The 22,633-nt window shown below is 47.2% G+C and overlaps 1 protein-coding gene across 1 annotated transcript; it reads left to right on the forward strand.

Moving 5' to 3' along the window:
* Nucleotides 1–584: 584 nt before the first annotated feature.
* On the forward strand, nt 585–21,292 carry LOC309372171 (BPI fold-containing family B member 4-like; the record flags this gene model as incomplete). The annotated part of the gene is made up of 15 exons (XM_081915472.1): nt 585–702; nt 2,713–2,821; nt 5,038–5,142; nt 5,941–6,096; nt 7,202–7,265; nt 8,128–8,191; nt 9,882–9,973; nt 11,126–11,302; nt 13,761–13,817; nt 14,901–15,068; nt 15,195–15,262; nt 16,817–16,859; nt 18,027–18,090; nt 19,011–19,087; nt 21,053–21,292. The coding sequence occupies 15 exons, from the start codon at nt 585–587 to the stop codon at nt 21,074–21,076; spliced, it is 1,386 nt and encodes a 461-aa protein (XP_081771598.1). The 3' UTR covers nt 21,077–21,292.
* Between the last annotated feature and the right edge of the window lie 1,341 nt (nt 21,293–22,633).

Below are 22,633 nucleotides of genomic sequence, written 5' to 3' on the forward strand. Positions count from 1 at the left end.
GATAGATGATAGATGATAGATGATAGATAGATAGATAGATAGATAGATAGATAGATAGATAGATAGATAGATGATAGATAGATAGATATAGATGATAGATAGATAGATAGATAGATAATGATAGATAGATGATAGATAGATGATAGATAGAACCTTTACCAACATTTTTCCCCACTTGAGTAAGTGACAGGAGGCGTCCTTTTCAGATATTTAAAAGGGCTAAATGGGATGTAAATGAGAAAAGCATAGTGTGAGTACACTCCTACTTTAACCTACTCATTAGAATATGTACAGAGAATCCCATACGCACACACTTACACACTTACACACACAAAGGCGCACGTGTGGTGGGATCTCTCCATTGTATCAGGAATTCTGCAAAATCCTGTGGATCTCCTTGCTTACAAATCTGTGTGTGGCCAATGAGCCCGGTCTTCACACAAATCAAGTCTCCAGTGACTAGGAGAACGGGATTTATCAGCCCCAGCCATCTCTCTCGGGAGCTTTCCCCCAGATTACTGCTTCTTTGCACAGCAGGGGTGATGACCTGACCCAACTTTCCCAGCAGGTCTCCAGGCTCAAAGATGTGGAGTTTCTTGGGGCTACTTGTCCTCTGCAGCCTGGTCAGCCCCTCACAAGGAGGCCCAAAAGGATTTTCACATGGGATCGTGTCCATCGTCAGTCCGGCCACTGCTCACAAATGTAAGAATGCTTCGCGACTCGTGTTTGCGCCGGTTAGTAAGGAGACAGGCGCGAGTAGCTCCCCTTTCTGCTTGCTCCGAATCACATCCGTTGAAAACTGGCACCACCTAAATGTGCGAAAGAACCTTTTTATTGATTTCCATGGATTTTTTCAGGAAGGGTGTTGATTTCCTGCCCGTTGCTGACACCTGCTTATTTCTTTCCTTGGCACCATCAGGGTGCAAGGTGTTTGACAGAGCAGCAGTCAGAAAGACTTAGGGGTTAAAGCCAAGAGCTTTGTGGGAGCTATGGAAAGGGGCTTGGGAGAAGAATAAGAGGCATGTTGTAGGAAGCATCTTCCAGGGATAAGCGTCAACCACAAGGGTTAAGCAACAGAGACCTTCAAGGCCGACCAAGGATGCTTCAGGGAGCTGAGTTTGGTTGAGCTGGAGAAATAGGAGTCCTGGAGGGGAGACAGTTTGAGTTATGAGAACAAAGGGGTTGAAGATCAAGGGGGAGAAATTTGTGCTGCTTGTGGTGGTGGACAGGAAGGCAATCTGGGTATTTAAGGAAGGCCATCACAGTTGTTTTGAAGAGCAGGTTTGTGAACAGAGGAGTCTGAGCTGAGCTGTGATGTTCAGATGGCGGAGCGGTGAGTTGACCTTGGCTTACAGCACATCTTGCATCTTGCTATCACTGTTCTTCTTGACTGTTCAACTTTGTTCAAACATTGCAATATAAAGCTCCCTGATTCAAGTACAGCGGTACCTTGGGTTACAGATGCTTCAGGTTACAGACACTTCAGGTTACAGACTCCGCTAACCCAGAAATAGTACCTCAGGTTAAGAACTTTGCTTCAGGATAAGAACAGGAATCGCAGCGCGGCGGTGCAGCGGCAGCAGGAGGCCCCGTTAGCTAAAGTTAAGAACAGGTTATGAACAGTTTCAGGTTAAGAACAGACCTCTGGAACGAATTAAGTTCTTAACCCGAGGTACCACTGTAGTATGCAATGAATCAAACCCACTAAAATATGCAGCAACAAAAAACCCATCTTTAAAAAAATAACAGCAATTTTTAAAAGGTCGAGAAAGGTGTGTCATCACCTGCCCTTAGGAACCTGAGAGTCTTTTGGGTAAAATTTAGCCATGATAGAATTTCTACAACATTTTTGCAGCTGCCTTAGCATGTCATCTGCCTAACCAGCTAAGGTTGCAATCCTAGATACATTTACTGTTGAGTAGACATGGATAGGAATGGGCTGCGAGACTGTGCCCTTCGCGTATCTTCTCCTCTGCTCCAAAGTTCACCACCCCAATCCTTCCATCACGTCATCTGCAGGGTCCTGAGCCCTGGCAAAAAAGAAACAAGATTTCTTGAACCAGTTTCCAGCATAACATTTCCTGAAAGTCATTGCAATAAGGCTGAATGGCTCATTGAACATTTACTTTGATTTACCTGGGACACGGGTGGCGCTGTGGGTTAAACCACAGAGCCTAGGACTTGCCAATCAGAAGGTCGGTGGTTTGAATCCCCGTGACAGGGTGAGCTCCCGTTGCTCGGTCCCTGCTCCTGCCCACCTAGCAGTTCGAAAGCACGTCAAAGTGCAAGTAGATAAATAGGTACCCCTCTGGCGGGAAGGGAAATGGCGTTTCTGTGCGCTGCTCTGGTTCGCCAGAAGCGGCTTAGTCATGCTGGCCACATGACCCGGAAGCTGTACACCGGCTCCCTCGGCCAATAAAACGAGATGAGTGCCACAACACCAGAGTCGGTCACGACTGGCCCTAATGGTCAGGGGTCCCTTTACCTTTTTACCTGAGAGCACTGCTTTGGTGAGAGAAAACTGGTAGAGAAATACAATATACTGTATCTCAGTGTTCAGTAAACACTGAAAATGGTGTGCGTGTGTGTGTGTGTGTTTAATTGTTGCCGGGGGTGAAGCTGCATAGTATGTAATAACAGACAACCCACGCCAAGCAAATTATTTTCCATCCACAAGATCCTGTGCCGTAATCCTGTTCCTGTATGTTTCAGATGTCTCCTCCATCTTCCTTCGGCATGAGCTTCTCCAGAGCCACTTCTTGGCCATTCAGTTCCCAGATGTCCCTCACAAAGATAAGCACCCGGAAAACTGGATTAAGGAGTAAGTAAATGACAAGGCATTTGCAGCGCCATATTTCAGAGTGGAAGGGGAATCGAGGAAAAGAACCAGACCCAAAGGAGGCCTTGTGATGGTTCCAAGAGGGCCTTTATCTCATTTTCTGGAACAGCAGGGAACATGCTGTGATTTTAAATATAATTCAATGTAGTTCTTGGCTGGCTTTGTTCAGGGCTCGCCAGGAATACATCTGAATTTATTTATTTCTTTTAGCACCTGACTGCTTAATCTCCTTTGGCTTTTGTTAGCCCAAACTCAAAGCCAGATGAGGTGCAAAGAGAACATGGCAGGCAAATAAAAACAAACTTTGATGCCCAAATGAGCCAAGTCCCATCCTTCCCCCCCCCCAAAAAAAAAGCCCAAAGAAGACAACCTCCAAGATCAAGGTGGCCAGAGGTCAATGGGTGCGAGTGGTCACTTGGCACAAGGCAATTGATAGCATAGAATTTACCCCCAAGAGACCTCTCAGCTAAAGGGGCGAAGTGGACACGCCCCTCTTTAAGCTGCATGAATCTTTTGAGAAATGTGCATTGCAGGTGCTGAGAGAACCTGCCCACACATGGGACCATGCAAGGCATGGAGAAGGACTTAAAAACTCCCCCCACTCACTGCCACTTTGGTTCTTCATTTTCTTCTCTGAAGGATACCAGCGTAATTTTCTGGTATTATTTTTACATTATAGTAAATAAATCCTGTAAGAAGGGTTTAAACGGCAGGCATGGAAATTGCAGGCTGATGTGGAAATCTGGTGATATTAAGATTGGCGGGGGGGGGGAGAATTTGGGTGAATATAAAGTTGACCAATTCATGCATCCCTGCCCCTTTGTTTTGATGCTGTAGGAGAATGAGAGGGGAAAATCTGTCTCTAGATACGTTCTCCAGTTCATGCATGATTTTATAAATTTCTGTCATGTATCCTCCCTGGCAATCCTTCCCCTTTCCTTTAATCACATGAGTTCAGTTGCGCCCAAGTGCAGCAAGGCTTGCATGCTCAAAGTCAAACCTTTATTGGCATATCAACGAAATTCAGCCCATGCCACCCAAGGAGAAGACCTTAAGCGTTTTCAGCTGTTATGTTCACCATGGACCACTCAGAAGAGCATCATTTGCATCAGGCCAAAGGAGACCGTCTAAGCCCGCATCCTGTTCTCACAGGGGCCAACCAGATGCCCATTGTGGGCAAACCTGCAAGCAGGATCAGAGCACAAGAACAACTCTCCCTTCCTGAGGTTTCCAGGAAGTGGTACTCAGAAGCAGTGCTGCCTCCAATTGTGGAGGCGGATCAGGGCCTTGGCTAGGAGCCACCAATACCTCTCTCCTCCATGACTTTGTCTCACCCTCTTTTATAGCCATCCAAGTTGGCCACAACAACTGTCTCCTGTGGGAGGGAGTTCCATAGTTTTAGTTAAACAAAAACCATCAAAGGACCACCTTCAGTGAGTTGTGGGTTGCCATTACATGGCCACTCAGAGAAGAGAATTGTTGTTGCCCTGTGACAAGACAACGGACCGGCTGCCATGACCTCTGACCTGAGAGGTTGGCATGGAGCCTACCTGAAATAAAGGATCTCTTTTACCTCTTGTGTACACAAACGCTTCTCCCAAGTCTAGGCTCTTGTTGATCTCAGATATCTTAAAGGGCAAGTGAGAGGTTGAAGTGAACGTAAAAAGAATCATCTGGAGCTCTTTCCCCTGTTTCTGCCCTTGGGTGCAGTTGAGCAACATTGCAATCCATGCCACGGAGAGGGTGTTTGCTCAGATTCAGTTTGCTCTTATGCTTTCTCAAAGCCATCTGGTCGGTCACAGGGAGAGCACGATGCTGGCCTGGATGAGCCATGGCCCTGATCCAGCCGATGTTCTTCTTATGTTCTTAAGTTCTTACCAGTTTGTGGGAGGGGGTGAATAGCAAAGCTACCACCTTCACTGAATAATAATAATAATAGTAATAATAATAATAATGGGCTACATGGGCTGAGCATTTTATAGGAGCTGGATCCTAACATCTGAAGGGCTCCAGGTTCCTCACCACTGCTTGACCATCGGCTCCCAGCTGTAAAGTGGATTATCTCATCCTCTTGAATTTTAGTGAGCCTCCCACATCACCACCACCCCAGCATTAGTCCCCCCCCCCAATATATAGCCAGCCATGGCCAACTGAATGCCCACTTCATTTCTCTCTGTTGCCTGATTTTCAATCTTCAGGTTGCATGTCGTGAGGGTCTTCACTCCATCGGTCAGTCTGGAGCTGTACGAAAAGGTAGATTCCTTGGTGTGCATCAAGGCCAGATTTCATCTCAGCGGTAAATTGTGAGTTGCACCCCCTTTCCCACTTCCCCCCACGTGCTTTCTGCCTATTTCATTGCTGCTGGTTGTCTTTGTTTTGGGTGGGTGGGTGGGTTGCTTCCCAAGTTAAGGCGTTCCTCTGTGGATATTGTAGGAGAGGGTCTGGAAGGCACGATTTATCACTTGCAGGGTTGAACATTTTGTTCCCCTGTGGTTGTTGTTGTTGTTGTTGTTCTGTCAAAGTGGCACTGCCAGTTCAGGTGGGGGTCCACAAGACTGTGACCTGGGAGCAAGAAGTCGTTGAGAAATGTGCCATCCACTGGGTACAGAAAGGACAAGCCCCACTGGTCAGACCAAAGGCCCATCAACTTTGACATCCTGGTTCCAACAGAGGCCTTTCAGGATGTTCACAAACAGAGCAGGAAGGTTTTAGCTCCTTCCTGGTGTTTGTTCGCCACCACTGACCTTCAGAGATCTGCTACTGAACCCATAAGTCTGAGAAAAACTGGTTAACACCACTGGGTGGCAATGACTTGCTGGAGCTCAGCCCTTGGACTATATATGCTTAGGTTCAGCATAAGGCAGCTGCCAGCTGATCATTTAAAGTAGGAGCATAGGAAACCGCCTTGTACCAAATCAGGCCAGAGTCTCTATATAGGGCAAGCTTTGGACACAAGCCATAGAACCCCAAATACTGATGCTCTCTGCTGGATTAAAAACACAATGCTTTGCCCAGAAACACAGTGGTTTGGTTGGCGGTTAAGGAACGCAGTAGGGGAAGAGTCTCACTGGGGTTCTGTTCCATGTCTCTTCATCTCCTAGCTTTTTCGGCAAACACTTTGAGCGGATCGACATCATCCTAGACGTGGACATCAAAGCAGAAGTCAGGTTTGACAGCTATTTTGCGGGTGGCTTCCACATCAGAATGCAAGTGTGCAAGAGTGAATTCGCAATCGCAAGGATCATCTGCCCTTCGCAGTAAGTGCTGACGCAATTCGCTCAGCGTGCTCATTCCTACAGTTTCGTGTGCATGCCTTTGGCTGAGAGAGCTGCCAGAGTTGGTCCCGGAATCCTTTCAGGAAACCAGATCCCTTCCCAGCCACAGCACACAGTCGGCTTCACTGCCAAAAGGTGGTGTTGTGGGACCATCAAAGGATAACCATTCAATGAAGTTTTGAGACATTCTTTATTTTGTTTCATTGCTTGCTGCTTGTCATCCTGGGCTTCTTTGGGAGGAAGAGAGGATAGAAATGTAAAATATAACAATACAGTACAGTACTACAATATCAATAAGAATATTGAAAGCATGTTTACATTCCAAGCAATGCAAAAATATCATTAGTGGCAGAAGAAGGAACTTTGCTTCTCCTGGTAGCATGACTAGAGATTAGGGCTGGGCAATATATTGATACAGTGGTACCTCTGGATGCGAACGGGATGCAACCTGCGTCTGCGCGTGTGCGAACGGGATGCAACCTGCGTCTGCGCGTGCGCGGGTCACGATTCGCCACTTCTGCGCATGCGCATGACATCATTTTGAGCATATGCGCATGCGGCGAAACCCGGAAGTAACACATTCCGTTACTTCCGGGTCACCTTGGAGTGGAACCCAAAGATGCTCAACCTGCAGCAACTTTAACCCGAGGTATGACTGTATATCATCCCAAATCAGTTTGAAATCCACATTGTGATATCGGTTTCATAATTTTTGACCTGACAATATATCATGAATCCTGGTGTGTGTGTGCACGCGTGCGTCCTACGTAAAAATCACAATGGGGGGAAAACCGTGAACCAACCAATGCTTCTCTCAATTCCTGCAGCCCTTGGTAACTCTGCTGGTCCAGGGTTAATTCTGCCTCATTCAGGGAGGCAATAAATCACAAGAGCAGGTGCCAGCAAAAATCACAATGCGGGGAAAACACGATGCAGCCCAACTTCTCCACTTCTTGGAAGTGTCTTACACATCTGTAAGATAAGCTTTGCCCTCACCAAGAATGTGGGCTTCAGAATGAGCTTATAACAAGCTGCTGCCATCCCAGACCCTTTCCTTCCCTCTTTTCTTACTCTCTTTTCCCTGCAGCTTGTTGGTGAATAAAGTGAGGCCCCTTGTAACAACCATCCTTGCAGCATCATTCCACAAGACGGTGAGTTGCAGCTCCATGGATCTGGTGTGTGTCAGCCATGAAAGAGGGTTAAATAAGTCTTGGGGATATCATAATACATATATTTGCAGATTACCAAGGTAGACAAGATGCCCCTACAATGATGTCTTCAGGTACTTTTTAAATAAAAATAAAAATGGGGGGGCTCAATCAATTTTCCAGCTGGCATCCTGTTTCAGCCATTGTTTGCTCTGTTGGAGAAACCACAACTTGTGTATAACTGGATTGTTGTTGTTGTTTAGTCGTTTAGTCATGTCTGCCTCTTCGTGACCCCCTGGACCAGAGCACACCAGGCACTCCTGTCTTCCACTGCCTCCCGCAGTTTAGTCAAACTCATGCTGGTAGCTTCAAGAAAACTGTCCCACCATCTCGTCCTCTGTCGTCCCCTTCTCCTTGTGCCCTCCATCTTTCCCAACATCAGGGTCTTTTCCAGGGAGTCTTCTCTTCTCATGAGGTGGCCAAAGTCTTGGAGCCTCAGCTTTAGGACCTGTCCTTCCAGTGAGCACTCAGGGCTGATTTCCTTCAGAATGGATCGGTTGGATCTTCTTGCAGTCCATGGGACTCTCAAGAGTCTCCTCCAGGGGTTGAGGATCACTCCATGGGAACTGTGGCACAGGTCCAAACTCGCCATAAGGCATAAGTGCAAAGCCTAAATTCCAAGTTAAAATGGCCAGAGAGGGAGAACAGAACCATGGACAGAGCAATAGTGGGGTCCAGAGATCGATGCAAAGAGCATGAACTCTTACTCCTGGAGATGTTTTGAAGACAACCCAGAAGCAAACAAGCTCAAGGGTGGGAAACCAAGGCTTCTCCTTTGTCTTAAATCCCTTGCATTGCATTTCAGGTGTGCACAGCAGTGGAAGTGGTCATCAACGTCTCAGGGGTCGATTTTCTACACACTGCCAATGGTGAGTTACTTTGACTAGCTGCCAAAGCGTCTCTCTCCTTCATTCTCCTTGCCAACTTCTTGAATGTTTGTTCCTCTTTCTTCTAGAAAAGGAGCCACAAAAGGCTCCTGGGCCTCGGTGCTTATGGGCAGCATCAACTTTCGTTGTCAACAGCACCAGTGCTTTATAAATGCATTGGTAAATGCATACATTCAGCTACAAGGCCGTGGTAGATAAATAGGCATAAAAGAAACACAGATAACATCCCAAACTGCTCCCGGTGGGTGTCAAGAGCCAACACCAGTTCCTGACCTGCCCACATATACTGTATTCTTTGCATGAGAGCAGAGGGGTCGTTCTTTCACCTTGGTTTATTAACAGGGTGAAAAAGTTTCCCAAGAGCATAAAAACACAGGTTCCTATTGTTAGTCTTAACATTTGGTTTACTGGACCAATATTCAGTGGCTAAAGTAGAGTTTGCAGTATCCTGGTTCTTATACTTCGTAAACCACTTAAAAGCCTATTTTGGAATTAAGCAATAACTCATTATTGTCATTGCTGTTAGTTTAGTTTGTTAATTTTCACCATCGATGCCCACTTAAAAAATCCCCAAAGCAATTTCTTATTGTTAATAATAATAACCTGTTACAGCCAGCCGGGTCATCCAAAAGCAAACCTTCCTGGCTAAATGTGGGCACGCAAGGACCTAACAAAGTTTCCCTGTTTTCCCTGTTTCTTACATCTAGTGATTATTCTTCATTCAACCCTACTCAGCAATAGCTGTAACTGGGGGTCAACAAAAAGAGATGTTTTGCCACTCCTTTGGAGTGGTCCGGGTGTCTCCAGATAGAATGCACTGATGATGATGATGATGATGATAATAATAATAATAATAATAATAATAATAATAATAATAATAATAATAATATATTATTTATACCCCACCCATCTGGCTGGGTTTCCCCAGCCACTCTGGGTGGCTTCCAACAAAGTATTAAAATACAGTGGTCTGTCAAACATTAAAAGCTTCCCTAAACAGGGCTGCCTTCAGATGTCTTCTAAAAGTCTGATAGTTGTTCTTCTCTTTGACATCTGGTGGGAGGGCGTTCCACAGGGCGGGTGCCACCACCGAGAAGGCCCTCTGCCTGATTCCCTGTAGACTCACTTCTTGCAGTGAAGGCCCTCGGTGCTGGACCTCAGTGTCCAGGCTGGACAATGGGGTGGAGACGCTCCTTCAGGTATACTGGACTGAGGCCATTTAGAGCTTTAAAGGTCAGCACCAACACTTTGAATTGTGCTTGGAAACGTACGGGAAGCCAATGTAGGTCTTTCAAGACCGGTGTTATGTGGTCCTGGCGGCCACTCCCAGTCCCCATTCTAGCTGCCGCATTCTGGATTAGTTGCTGTTTCCGGGTCACCTTCAAAGGTAGCCCCACGTAGAGCGCTATGATCCTTTCCTTATCTCCCTGTGCCATGCACTAAATGCATCCCTTGTGCCAGGCAAACGAAGCGTGGTCTGTACGTGATGCTCGTGTTTAGCAGGAAATGACTCCTTGTGAACAAGATATAGAGCGATACCCTCGTTTTGGAGCCCGGCTATTAGCAACTAGGATACTGTAGACAGCAAATGGTATTGCTGGCAAAGAATGTGTGCGTCTGAAATGTGCGTTTGTGAGAGTGTAACGCCATCGCTGTGTTTTCTTCCTTGCAGTATTTTTCTCCGTGGGGACAGTGGCCACCATGCAATATCAGCTTGCCAGCCTGCCATTGATAACTTCAAACTACGTCGCACTGGAATTCAATGTAAGGGGCGTGTGTGACTGCAAAGCCCCCCCCCCCCCAGCCCAGGGTCCCTCTCCTCCTGAAGGGAAGCTGATCTCCATACAAAATGCACACAGAGGAGATCCACCTTCCACTCAGAATTAGCCTAGGGAATATTCACAGTCATGGGATCTTGCGCTGGCTGCTTGCAAAAAAAATCAAAATGGCTCTTTTTAAAGGATTTACGGAACCGGTTTGGTTGGCGGCCGTTAGCTGTGGCAGCCAAAAAGGGCCAGTTTCAACTCACCAATCCCACTAGCCTGTGCTAGGACTTCTGCTAGCCCACCAGGGCTTCCTTCCTCACCTGCACCCTTCCCCCAGCCCCAATTGATGTGGGGGTGTTGGGAGAACGACCAGAACAGTACATGGGGGGAGGAGGAGAGGTATTTTTGCGCTCTTAGATTCTTAGGCGGGTACATTCAGCATGTCAAGAAACTGCTGGGATCCAACTCCCAGATACAGTGGCACCTCGGGTTAAGAACTGAATTCGTTCTGGAGGTCCGTTCTTAACCTGAAACTGTTCTTAACCTGAAGCACCACTTTAGCTAATGGGGCCTGCCGCTGCGCCGCCGGAGCACGATTTCTGTTCTCATCCTGAAGCAAAGTTCTTAGCCCGAGGTACTATTTCTGGGTTAGCAGAGTCTGTAACCTGAAGTGTCTGCAACCCGAGGTACCACTGTACCAGGATTCCAAGACTGTGGGCTGGAGAGTGATAAAGGTAAAGGGAGCCCTGACCATTAGGTCCAGTCGTGACCGACTTTGGGGTTGCGGCGCTCATCTCGCTTTAATGGCCAAGGGAGCTGGCGTACAGCTTCTGGGTCATGTGGTCAGCAGGACTAAGCCGCTTCTGGCAAACCAGAGCAGCACACGGAAACGCCATTTACCTTCCTGCCAGAGTGGTACCTATTTATCTACTTGCACTTTGACGTGCTTTCAAACTGCTAGGTTGGCAGGAGCAGGGACCGAGCAACGGGAGCTCACCCCGTCGCAGGGATTCGAACCACCGACCTTCTGATCGGCTAGCCCTAGGCTCTGTGGTTGAACCCACAGCACCACCCGATAAAGTGATAAAGGCTACCATTATTTTGAGTAACAGCGCTGTGCTTTTTCACTCTTTCTCCAACCGCTTTCCAGATGATCATCCGAACTGGGGGACGATACATTACCCTCCCTGTCGGCGCAGGGTCTGTCTCCCTCCCTGTCTTGCATCACCATGGTTTCTGCCTCGGGATGTCTCAGGCCAGCCTGGACGCCATCCTCATGGTTCTGATCCAGATCCGGACGCAAGAGTTCATTTCCACCCCGGAAGTGGTAAGTGGCGGCACGTCAGGTAGAAGGCTTGCAAATTTCTCTGCTTGGCTCATCAAAATTTGCAGGGGGAGGCAGAAGGGGGCAGAGACTGAGTCATGTGACCCCAGCACCCAGCTAGCCTTTCGCCTTTGGGTGCAGAAGAGGACCCTTAGCTTTTCTTTATTTTTCTAATCATTTTTATTTGATTTTACAAATACAAAATTATAACAGTCCAAATGTATTTCCATAGATAGATTAGATAGGATAGATAGATAGATAGATAGATAGATAGATAGATAGATAGATAGATAGAAATACATAGATAATTTATTACGGTCGGAGACCAGCATATAAAACACACTTGGGGTAACTGCCCAGAAAGGAAACAAACCGTTAAAACAATGTACAACAACAAATTTAAAATTTATATATGTGATAAGCATATAGATGCTTAAAACGTTAAAATATTCCATATATAGAGATTACTCTGAATCTTGCAACTTCCCCCATCTCCTCCCTGGGTCTCATTATCAACATTTACAACTGCATATTATTCCATAATCTATATTCTACATCAATCCATATTATCCATGGTATTTGTTACATTACAAGGGAGATTGAAATTCTGCTGATGTTTCCATCTGCTTGCAGTGGTCTCTTAAATAACTTACAAATTTTCCCCATTCTTTTTTTAAAGTTGTAATAATAAATAATAAACTTTTATTGTCACTACACCACCTGTGTGCAGTGAAATTAAATGAGCCCCCCTCCCCCATACACTCAGTCTGGTTTGCGTTCTGTGTGCTTGTCAGAATTCAATTCCACCACTATTTTATTTTATTTTTAAGTTTTTGTCCTCTTGGTTCCCGAGTTTTCTAGTCAGTTTTGCCATTTCGGCGTAGTCCATCAGCTTAACTTGCCATCCCTCTCTGGTAGCCACTTTGCCTTCTTTTCATCTCTGGGATAGTAGCATCTGAGCGGCTGTTGTCCCATACATAAAAAGTCTTTTCTGATCTTTTGGGATGTCGGTACCTAAAATTCCTAACAAAAAAGCTTCTGGTTTTTTAACAAAGGTTATTTTAAACATTTTTAGTAGAGGACGCTTATCTATCCTGTCGCCAACGTTTTGGCACATTTCAATTGACAGTGCAGTAGTTTATCTTAAAAAAAAGATTTCATTTATTTATTCACTAAATTTATATCCCTCCCTTCCACCAAAGGAGCCCAGGGAGGCAAACACGGTGATGCTACAACATCATAGTTAAAACATCTCAACACAGTTAAACGCTTTCCGCCATCGGATGGCTGGGTATAAAAGAATAAGGAGAGGCCTCGTGTCACCCTTCATCGCAGAAAGCAAAATGGATTCAGATGTTCCTTCTGCTATGCCCTTAGGGAAGGGCGTTCTGACACATCAGAGCACCCCATGAACTACCTTGCATGCTGGAGGGTCAAAGTGAGAGGGTCTTTGCGGTGCAACAACAACGCACTAATTTAAATGAAGCTTTAATAATAATAATAATAATAATAATAATAATAATAATTTATTTATACCCTGCCCATCTGGCTGGGTCTCCCCAGCCCCCCAGGCGGCTTCCAACAAAGTATTAAAATACAGTGGTCTGTTAAACATTAAAAGCTTCCCTAAACAGGGCTGCCTTCAGATGTCTTCTAAAAGTCTGGTAGTTGTTGTTCTATATGACACCTGATGGATGGGCATTCCACAGGGCGGGTTCCACCACCAAGAAGGCCCTCTGCCTGATTCCCTGTAACTTGGCTTCCCGCAGTGAGGGAACCGCCAGAAGGCCCTTGGCACTGGACCTCAGTGTCCGGACAGAACGATGGGGGTGGAGACGCTCCTTCAGGTCTACTGGGACTTTGAGGCCGTTTAGGGCTTTCAAGGTCAGCACCAACACTTTGAATTGTGCTCGGAAACGTACTGGGAGCTTTCAAGGCTGGTGTTATGTGGTCTTGGTGGCCGCTCCCAGTCACCAGTCTAGCTGCCACATTCAGGATTAGTTGTAGTTTCTGGGTCACCTTCAAAGGTAGCCCCACGTAGAGCGCATTGCAGTAGTCCAAGCGGGAGATAACTAGAGCATACACCACTCTGGCGAGACAGTCCGCAGGCAGGTAGGGTCTCAACCTGCGTACCAGATGGAGCTGGTAGACAGCCGCCCTGGACACAGAATTGACCTGTGCCTCCGTGGACAGCTTTGAGTCCAAAATGACTCCCAGGCTGCACACCTGGTCCTTCAGGGGCACAGTTACCCCATTCAGGACCAGGGAGTCCTGACCATTAGGTCCAGTCGTGACCGACTCTTGGGTTGCGGCGCTCATCTCGCTTTATTGGCCAAGGGAGCCGGCGTACAGCTTCCAGGTCATGTGGCCACACATGCCCACCTCCTGTCCCCCCAAAACAGTACTTCTGTCTTTTGAAAAGATCTGCCATTTTCAACGCAACACCATTTTGTGCCAACAGTTCTCCGCTGCCAGCGAGCTGACGACCGTCGTTGCGTCTCTTCTGTCACATCAGAAGGTGAGCGGATGTTTGCTTTTAAGAAGTGTGTGCCTTGTTTTATCTTCAAAAGCCACACCGTCGATAAGGATAGCGATAAAAACCATCAGGGGGGGGGGGACTGTATCAGAGCGCAGTAAAGCAAAGTAGCAGCAAATCACCCTTAGCAGGCAAAATCCAACAAAAACATTTATGTAGGAAACGGCAGAGAAGTTCATAAAGGGCACGGCCCTGTCGCAAGCAGCGGTGGCGGGGGTAGAAAATGTGCAAAAAGCCCCCAGCAAAAAGAATCAAAGGCTTGTTGAAGCAGACAAGTCTTTGGCCGGGCATCTAAAAAGGGAAAGCATTGCTGCAGACAGCTGTGGTTGGTGCAATGTGAGACTGGCAGGCGGAAGGCTAGGAGGCCAACAGTAGGGGGAGCCAGAGCCACAAAGAAGCAGAGCTAATGCCCCCATCTTCCTTTTCCCAGCTGAGTTCTGCTGAGCCCAAGGAAGAGCAGGAAACTAGGCAATCTCCGGCCCTCCAGATGTTTGGGACTACAATTCCGTCATCCCTGACCACTGGTCCTGTTAGCTAGGGATGATGGGAATTGTAGTTCCAAACAGAGGGCCGGAGTTTGCCTCTGCCTGCCCTAGACCAGGGTTTCCCAAACTTGGGTCTCTGGCTGTTTTTGGACTACAACTCCCATCATCCCTAGCTAGCAGGACCAGTGGTCAGGGATGATGGGAACTGTAGTCCAAAGACCTGGAAACCTAAGCTTGGGAAACCCTGCCCTAGACTGGTTATAAGTTAGGGAGGCAGGGAATTGGGGGCAGGCTGATGTTTGTGGGGCAGTGCCCTATTTGCCTTAATGAACCAGCCTCCACCAGCTGCAGGTCTGAGGGACCTTGGGGAAAGATCCTGCCCCAGTGACTTGCCACAAGCACATGTCCACGTACAGGCATCTTTTATTTTCGTCTGTTGGTCCAATTTGTCCATCGCTTTTTCTTGCCCAGCAAAGCAACTTACAGCCAAACAAACAGATAACACTCCCCGCACAGATACGTTAAAACCAGGAGAGAGAAATGCATCAAAAATATCCTTTGTGCCCCACACTTTTCACAGTGCCCCAAGTGTCCGCTGAAGGCGCCGCTGAAAATCACCATCTCTTTGGTCGGGATCCGGAGGATTATCCTGGAGCCCAAGAGAGCCATCATTGAGCTTTCCGTCGAGATTGCCTTGTTGGCGAAAGGTCCGTCCGGGTCCCTCGTTGGGCTCTTTGTCATGAAGGCTGTAAGTGTTGGAATCAAGAGTTTTCTGCGTGGCTTGGCTTTCAAGTCCAGAGAATGAATGGCAGGAAGGACTTTTCCAGTCTCCCCACCATCTGAGATGTTTTCCTCCCCCCTTGTCTGATTGCAGAACTTAAAACTGAGTGTCCATGCCTCTGTTTTCGGCGGCAGACTGTTCTTCACCACAAAACTGGCCAGGTAACTTGCCTCACTGTTGCACGATCGCTTAGACTCGGGGAGTCGAAGCAGAGCAGGGGTGGACTTCTTTGCAACTTGTGGGATCTTATAGTGAAGGGGCCATTAGAATATTGTTCTCTATATGATCCCAAAAACTGTTTAAGGCAAGGTTTTTCCAGAGGGTTGAGGTTTTTCACCAGCCAGAAGAACAAGGCTTTTTCTTGCTTAAATGTTACGGTGCAAATGGGCCTCTCCTTGGAATGTCTAGCTTAGGCAATAAAGATAAGAGCAAGGTTGAATGGGCCCCAGTCGGGAGGAGGTAAAAGGCAGGAGACAAAGGCCCATCTTATTGCTATCAGTATAAATCACATGTTTTACATTTGAACACGTGTTGAGGCTCATGGCGTGGAAAGGGGGGGGGCAAGCCCATTTAAGGACATAGGAAGTTGCCATAACTTTCGGTTTACAAGAAATCAGGTGGCTTACAGGAGATCAGGTGGTATTCTATTCTGCAAATCTATATAAAGGGGGCGCACCCTGACCACTGTGTGCAGTTGCGTACTGATCGCCCTGTACCTTTGTTTTGCATATGCACTTCAAATAAAAATCCTGTTAATAACCTGCAAGGATATTTTGCCGCTTTGTGTGAATTCAGGGACCCAATAGCAGATATGTATGGTCCTTCAATAGAGCAGACTTCCCCAACCTGGTGCCCTCCAGATCTTTTGTACTATAGCTCCCGTCGGCTGCAGTCAGACCCTGCTGCTGTGCGGTTGAGCTTGGAGTGAAAGAAGCCCAGCAGTCTTGTCCAGACCAGAAAGCAAGCCTGACCTGGAAGACTTTATAAGGCTCAAAGGAGATCACCTGACTTACTCTGGTCTATTGGGATAAAGAGCCTTCCTAAGAATAATAATAATAATAATAATAATAATAATTTATACCCCGCCCATCTGGCTGGGTTTCCCCAGCCACTCTGGGCAGCTTCCAACAGCATATTAAAATACAAAACCAATTAAACATTAAAAGCTTCCCTAAAGAGGGCTGCCTTCAGATGTCTTCTAAAAGTCTGGTAGTTGTTTTTCTCTTTGACATCTGGTGGGAAGGGCGTTCCACAGGGCAGGAGCCACTACTGAGAAGGCCCTCTGCCTGGTTCCCTGTAACTTGGCTTCTCGCATTGAGGGAACCACCAGAAGGCCCTCGGCGCTGGACCTCAGTGTCTGGGCAGAACGATGGAGGTGGAGACGCTCCTTCAGGTATACTGGACCGAGGCCATTTAGGGCTTTCAAGGTCAGCACCAACACTTTGAATTGTGCTTGGAAACGTACTGAGAGCCAATGTAGGTCTTTCAAGACCAGTGTTATGTGGTCTCAGCGGCCGCTCCCAGTCACCAGTCTAGCTGCTGCATTCTGGATTAGTGTGTGGCTGGGCGTCCAGCAGTTCCCTATTTTGGCCAGTCCTGGGAGGCTGCATGACATGAATTGTCATGTCCGTCCTTTCTTTTGGGATGTAACTGGTTCACTTGGGTCCTCCATCATGTCTCTCTTGACCCTTGTATACAATTTCTTCTTTCCACAGTCTTGAGCTGCTCCTGGTTTCTTCCCAAGTTGGACCTGTTAACGTAAGCTCTTTTCCATTTAGTGATTGACTGAATTGATTTGACGCATTGATTGCACCTTCCGTAGGGACAAGAATTGGCTACAGTATTAAAGGAGCAGAAATAGAGACACAGCTAGGTAGACTGAGACAGAACACTCTGACACGCAAACATTTGCTTAAATAGGGGACCCCCTAGAACAGGCATAGGCAAACTCAGCCCTCCAGATGTTTTTGGGACTACAACTCCCATCATCCCTGTCCACTGGTCCTGTTTGCTAGGGATGATGGGAGTTGTCGTCCCAAAGCATCTGGAGGGCTGAGTTTGCCTATGCCTGCCCTAGAAGCTTCATCTTGGCCGTGGGAAGCCAGGCAAAACAGAGAGCTGGAGCAATGTTTGTGGAAGGGAGATGAAATTTGGCTCCAGAGAGCTTCGGGGGGGGGGGTAGGGGTAGGACTCAGGAGAGGGGGCCAGTGATTTGTAGGGAAGTGTACCAGCCAGGAGACAAGAGTCGTAGGAGGGGGCCAGAAGGTGGGGCACAGGATGGGTCAGAAGAGGAGGAGGAAGCAGGTCAGGCAAGTGAAGGGCCAGGTGCTTCCCCGCCATCTCCTGCACCGCAGTATCCCAGAACCAGGAGGGGACTGAAGAGGGAGGAGCAGAGGCAGTTTCCACACAGGCATAGTCTCTGGCTGCATGCACACAGCCCATTGGGGGGAGGTACATAAACTGGTGGAGGGGGAGCGGTCAACTGTTGCTGCAAATGCCCCAGAGAGTGCAAATGTGGGAATAGCTGCCTAAATGCTAAACTGGTGTGGGTGGGTATTCAGAGCCAAAGAAGTGACTGCTAAGCTGCGGATGGAAAGGATCCTGACTTTGAATGAATTCCAGTGGATACCCTTTTTTGCTGCCATGCAATTGACACAATCTTCTCTAGATCGTATTTCCTGGAGAGGTGTTGGTTATGGAGGCATTGCAAACCACCCAAGACTTAAATCCTCCATGGGGATCAATCAACTCATCTCACAAGAAGCAGTTGTTGAGGAGGCCATTTGCGCAAACTGCCCCAGCCCACGCACCTCGGTTAAAAAGCCCCTCCTGAGCCGGATCCAGTCTGAATCCCCCTTGCGACGGCGCATACATTCTCTGCCAGTTTGATTCCTGGATCACTGCCTCCGCTGTTCTGTCTTACAGGTCTCTGTCCTCGTGAAGTTGATGAAGTTGCTTATAGCAGAAACGTTTGTGCCACAAGTCAACGGTAAGACAGCTTAAGTCCCATCTCTGACACACCCTCTATACATGAAAAGCCCTCTCATACTTCCACATGCGCTGTGCCTAGAAAGAACAGGTCCAAGTGGCTTTCCCTGTTCTGCTACTTTTCCAGGGAAAACCTTGGCTCCAAATCAGAGCAAACGGCAATCTGGAGAAAATTCAAATAGCTGTTTGCTCCGATGGAGCACTAAAGAGCAGTTTTCCTTGGAGAAAGCAGCTGGAAGTACGGATAAGCTCTAATACCTATCTCAACCTTCCCATGTTCATGGAGCCACAACTGCATCCGATTACTGACGCATAAGACCATTTAGATTGTCCATTTTTGTTTTTTTATATAAATAAATTTTTATTAGTTTTTTTAACATACCATTTTCAACAGTAATTAAACATATTTTTACATCTTATTCATTTTTTTTTATTTCCATCAGTCCTGTCTGAAAATGTTCCAATGTAATCTCTTAGTATACATTTCTTATTTTCCCTGTTACATTTAAAACTCATAACCAATATCTCTATTCTTTGTCTACGTTGTAGCACTTCATCTATTCCTCCTTACAAAACTTCTTGTAGTCCTACTAGCATAATTTGTAGGTTACAATTGCTTTTCAAATAGTTCATATGCTTCTTCCAATCTTCTGTAAATCTCTGGTCCCGCAGGTTTCGAATCCTTCCTCTCGTTTTGTCCAATTCTGCATAGTCCATTAATTTCATCTGCCATTCTTCTTTCGTCGGAATTTCTTCTTGTTTCCATTTCTGGGCTAACAATACTCTTGCCGCAGTTGTTGCATATAAAAACATGAACAATTTTGGGGATGCTGATCTAGACTATGGCTCAGACATGACCAAAAGAAAATGCTCCTCTCTCTTCTTCTTTGCTATTGTGCTTATTCTGTTTGCTTTTTTCAGAGTGCCTGGACGTCGGGATCCCTCTGCCTCCAGTGCTGCACATTCGCTGGAACTATCCGGTGATTCACTTTACGCAGGTAAGTCCGCCAGTGGTACCTTCCCTCCAGCCACGCATCCAAACGTGTCTGGACTCTCTGCTCCATGTTCTCCCCATTAGCAAATCCCACACATAAGATGCTTTTCCATGAATTTCTACATGCTAGGACTACTGGACCACCCAGATAATCTGCTTTCCAGGAGAAATATTCCTTATATATAACTTCCCTAGCAGACCCTCTTCTCTACAGTGTAGCCCTGATTCAGCTCTAACTGTGGTAAACTATGAGTAAGAACTAGTGGCTCTGGATGGAGATGCATATCCCATAATAATAACATAAGATGGAAGTTAACAGATTGAGGTTGAATCCTGACAAGACAGAAGTACAGTGGATGCTCAGGTAGCGAATGTGATCCTTGTGGGAAGCACGTTCACAACCTGCAGCATTCGCAACCCGCAGTGCCGTGTCTGCTCACATGCGGGTCGCGATTCGGCACTTCTGTGCATGCGCAAAGTGTGATTTAGCACTTCTGGGCATGCGCAAGCACCAAAACCTGGAAGTAACCCGTTCCGGTACTTCCAGGTTCGGTGCAGTGCACAACCCAAAATTGCACAACTCAAAGTGCCTGTAACCCGAGGTATGACTGTACTGTTTTGGGGGGACAGGGGGCGGGCAGGTGTGGGGGATTCCCTGGTCCTGAATAGGGTAACTGTGTCTCTGAAGGACCAGGTGCGTAGCCTGGGAGTCATTTTGGACTCATAGCTGTCCATGGAGGCACAGGTCAATTCTGTGTCCAGGGCAGCTGTCTGTCAGCTCCATCTGGTATGCAGGCTGAGACCCTCCCTGCCCGCGGATTGTCTCGCCAGAGTGGTGCATGCTCTGGTTATCTCCAGCTTGGACTACTGCAATGCGCTCTACGTGGGGCTACCTGTGAAGGTGACCTGGAAACTGCAATTAATCCAGAATGCGGCAGCTGGACTGGTGACTGGGAGCGGCGGCCGAGACCACATAACACTGGTCTTGAAAGACCTACATTGGCTCCCAGTGCGTTTCCATACTAGTCCAGCAGCTTGTTCTCACAGCAGCCAACCCAGCAGACAGCAAGATCCAAGCACAAGTGCACTCTCCCCTGCTGCAATTCCCAGAAATTCCCAGCAGGAGGACTTTAAATAAAATTACAAACTGATGTGGATAGCTGATTGGGAAATATGGAGAGGAACTGAAATGGATAGATTCTTCTATCCCTAGTTTCCATTGGCTGGAATGCAGAGAGAAGGCATGAAGACTCCTAGATCTTCTGCTCTTCACTGCTTAGAGCTTCCTCCAGCACTCAGCTTCTTCCTAAATTATGTAGGCCTGTCCTAATACGATCCCCAACATTTATTTATGGGAGTTGTTGTTTAGTCGTTTAGTCATGTCTGACTCTTTGTGACCCCCTGAACCAGAGCACGCCAGGCCCTCCTGTCTTCCACAGCCTCCCGCAGTTTGGTCAAACTCATGCTGGTAGCTTTGAGAACACTGTCCAAGCATCTCGTCCTCTGTCGTCCCCTTCTCCTTGTGCCCTCAATCCTTCCCAACATCAGGGTCTTTTCCAGGGAGTCTTCTCTTCTCAGGAGGTGGCCAAAGTCTTGGAGCCTCAGCTTCAGGATCTGTCCTTCCAGTGAGCACTCAGGGCTGATTTCCTTCAGACTGGAGAGGTTTGATCTTCCTGCAGTCCATGGGACTCTCAAGAGTCTCCTCCAGCACCAGAATTCAAAAGCATCAATTCTTTGGCGGTCAGCCTTCTTCATGTTCCAGCTCTCACTTCCATACATCACTACTGGGAAAACCATAGCTTTAACTATAGGGCCCTTTGTTGGCAAGGTGATGTCTCTGCTTTTTAGGATGCTGTCTAGGTTTGTCATTGCTTTTCTTCCCGAGAGAAAATGCTTTTCTCCCAGATGTCACCATCTGTTATTTATGGGCAACAATGAGCTAAACCTTTCGCTTTTCCAACGTCTGCAGGGGAGGCTGGCCTTGTGTGTGTGAGATGGCCAAGGGGACCTCGCATCCGAAGACATTCCACCTGGTTTCGGCTGCGGCAGAAAGGCAAGAGGGATATCTTAGCAAGAAAGAAGAACCTATACCTATCTTATCCTTTATTTTCCTAACTGAGAGCCGCCCTGAGACCCCCGGGTATAGGGCAGTATATAAATTATAATAATAATAATAAAAACAACGATAACATTTTGCACTTTGTTTCCTGCCTGGGGTCAAGTTGAGGGCGATTTGCTAGATGCTCGTAGCAGGACACTCTCAAATAGGAGGCAGGAGCCTTTGCATAGTCTGTAGGTGGTTAGGCCTTGGGTGTTTTCCATTAACGGAAAAGATGGATACAAAAAATAATATTAGAAAAGTGGACTCTTAATTTTGGCATTGCAAACACATGCTGAATTTTAGCATGAGTCGGGGTCTGAATGTGCTTCAGTGTGCTTCAGAGAGCCAGCGTGGTGTAGTGGTTAAGAGCGGTAGTCTCTAATCTGGTGAACCGGGTTCGCGTCTCCGCTCCTTCACATGCAGCTGCTGGGTGACCTTGGGCCAGTCACACTTCTCTGAAGTCTCTCAGCCCCACTCACCTCACAGAGGGAGGAGATTGTTAGTCGCTTTGAGACTCTTTAGGGTAGTGATAAAGCAGGATATCAAATCCAAACTCATCTTCTCTGTGTTAGGCTGCAGGTCAAATGCAAAGGAGCAGAAGCGTAAAACACAGAAGACCAGGTAGCTCAATTATTCCAGACTGCAGGTGAAAGATCTCACATCTTAGAGCTCTCCTATGGAAACAGAGCACAGAAAGCTAGCAGATTGAAACTAAGAGTTCAGCATAGGCTTCTTCTTGGCATGCTACATTTCTGTGTGCAGGGAGGGAGGCACAATTTGGGGGGGGGGGCGGCATTCAAACATGCAACCTCCACCTGAGGTATGACCTTCACCACTCCACTCTATGAATCAGAGGAATCGCCCCAGAGGGAGAAGACAATAGTTTGATATGCACAGTTTTCAAATGACCTTATTCAAAGGCACTTGTTAAGCTTCATGCCCAAAGGCACACTTCTCCATTGTCTCCCCAGATAGACAGATGTCAGCTACAGTACCTGTACAATTTAGGTGCTTTTTAAGCTTTGAGTACTGGATCGTGGGTGATATTCTAGGCTCATGGTGTCTCTCTTCACAATAAAACGTCTTCGCTTTTCTCAACGGTGAGGTGAGATGTGATGCTGCCCCTGATCCTTGCGACTGCTTTGGCTCCTTTGGCAGCTGCATTCAGTATTTCAGGGCTGACATCCATAAAGCATCAACGCAACAACTCCTCTGGGCCCCTGCGGAGAGTTACTCTCCTGGCTATGGGCTCCAGGGGGGTATTAAACCATAAACGCCCTTCACTGTTATGTGACTAATGTTGTCATTTACACAGCAACTCTTTGCATCACTGTCTGGCACAAGGGCTGCTGTAAGCAAAGACTAAGGGGAAAGATACTGGGATTACAGTGGAAGGAGACCCAGGGGAAGAGGCAGTTGTGAGGCCCCTAAAACACCTGGAAAATAAAA

Source organism: Podarcis melisellensis, assembly GCF_964234715.1.
Source record: "Podarcis melisellensis genome assembly, chromosome: 6".
Taxonomy (NCBI): domain Eukaryota; kingdom Metazoa; phylum Chordata; class Lepidosauria; order Squamata; family Lacertidae; genus Podarcis; species Podarcis melisellensis.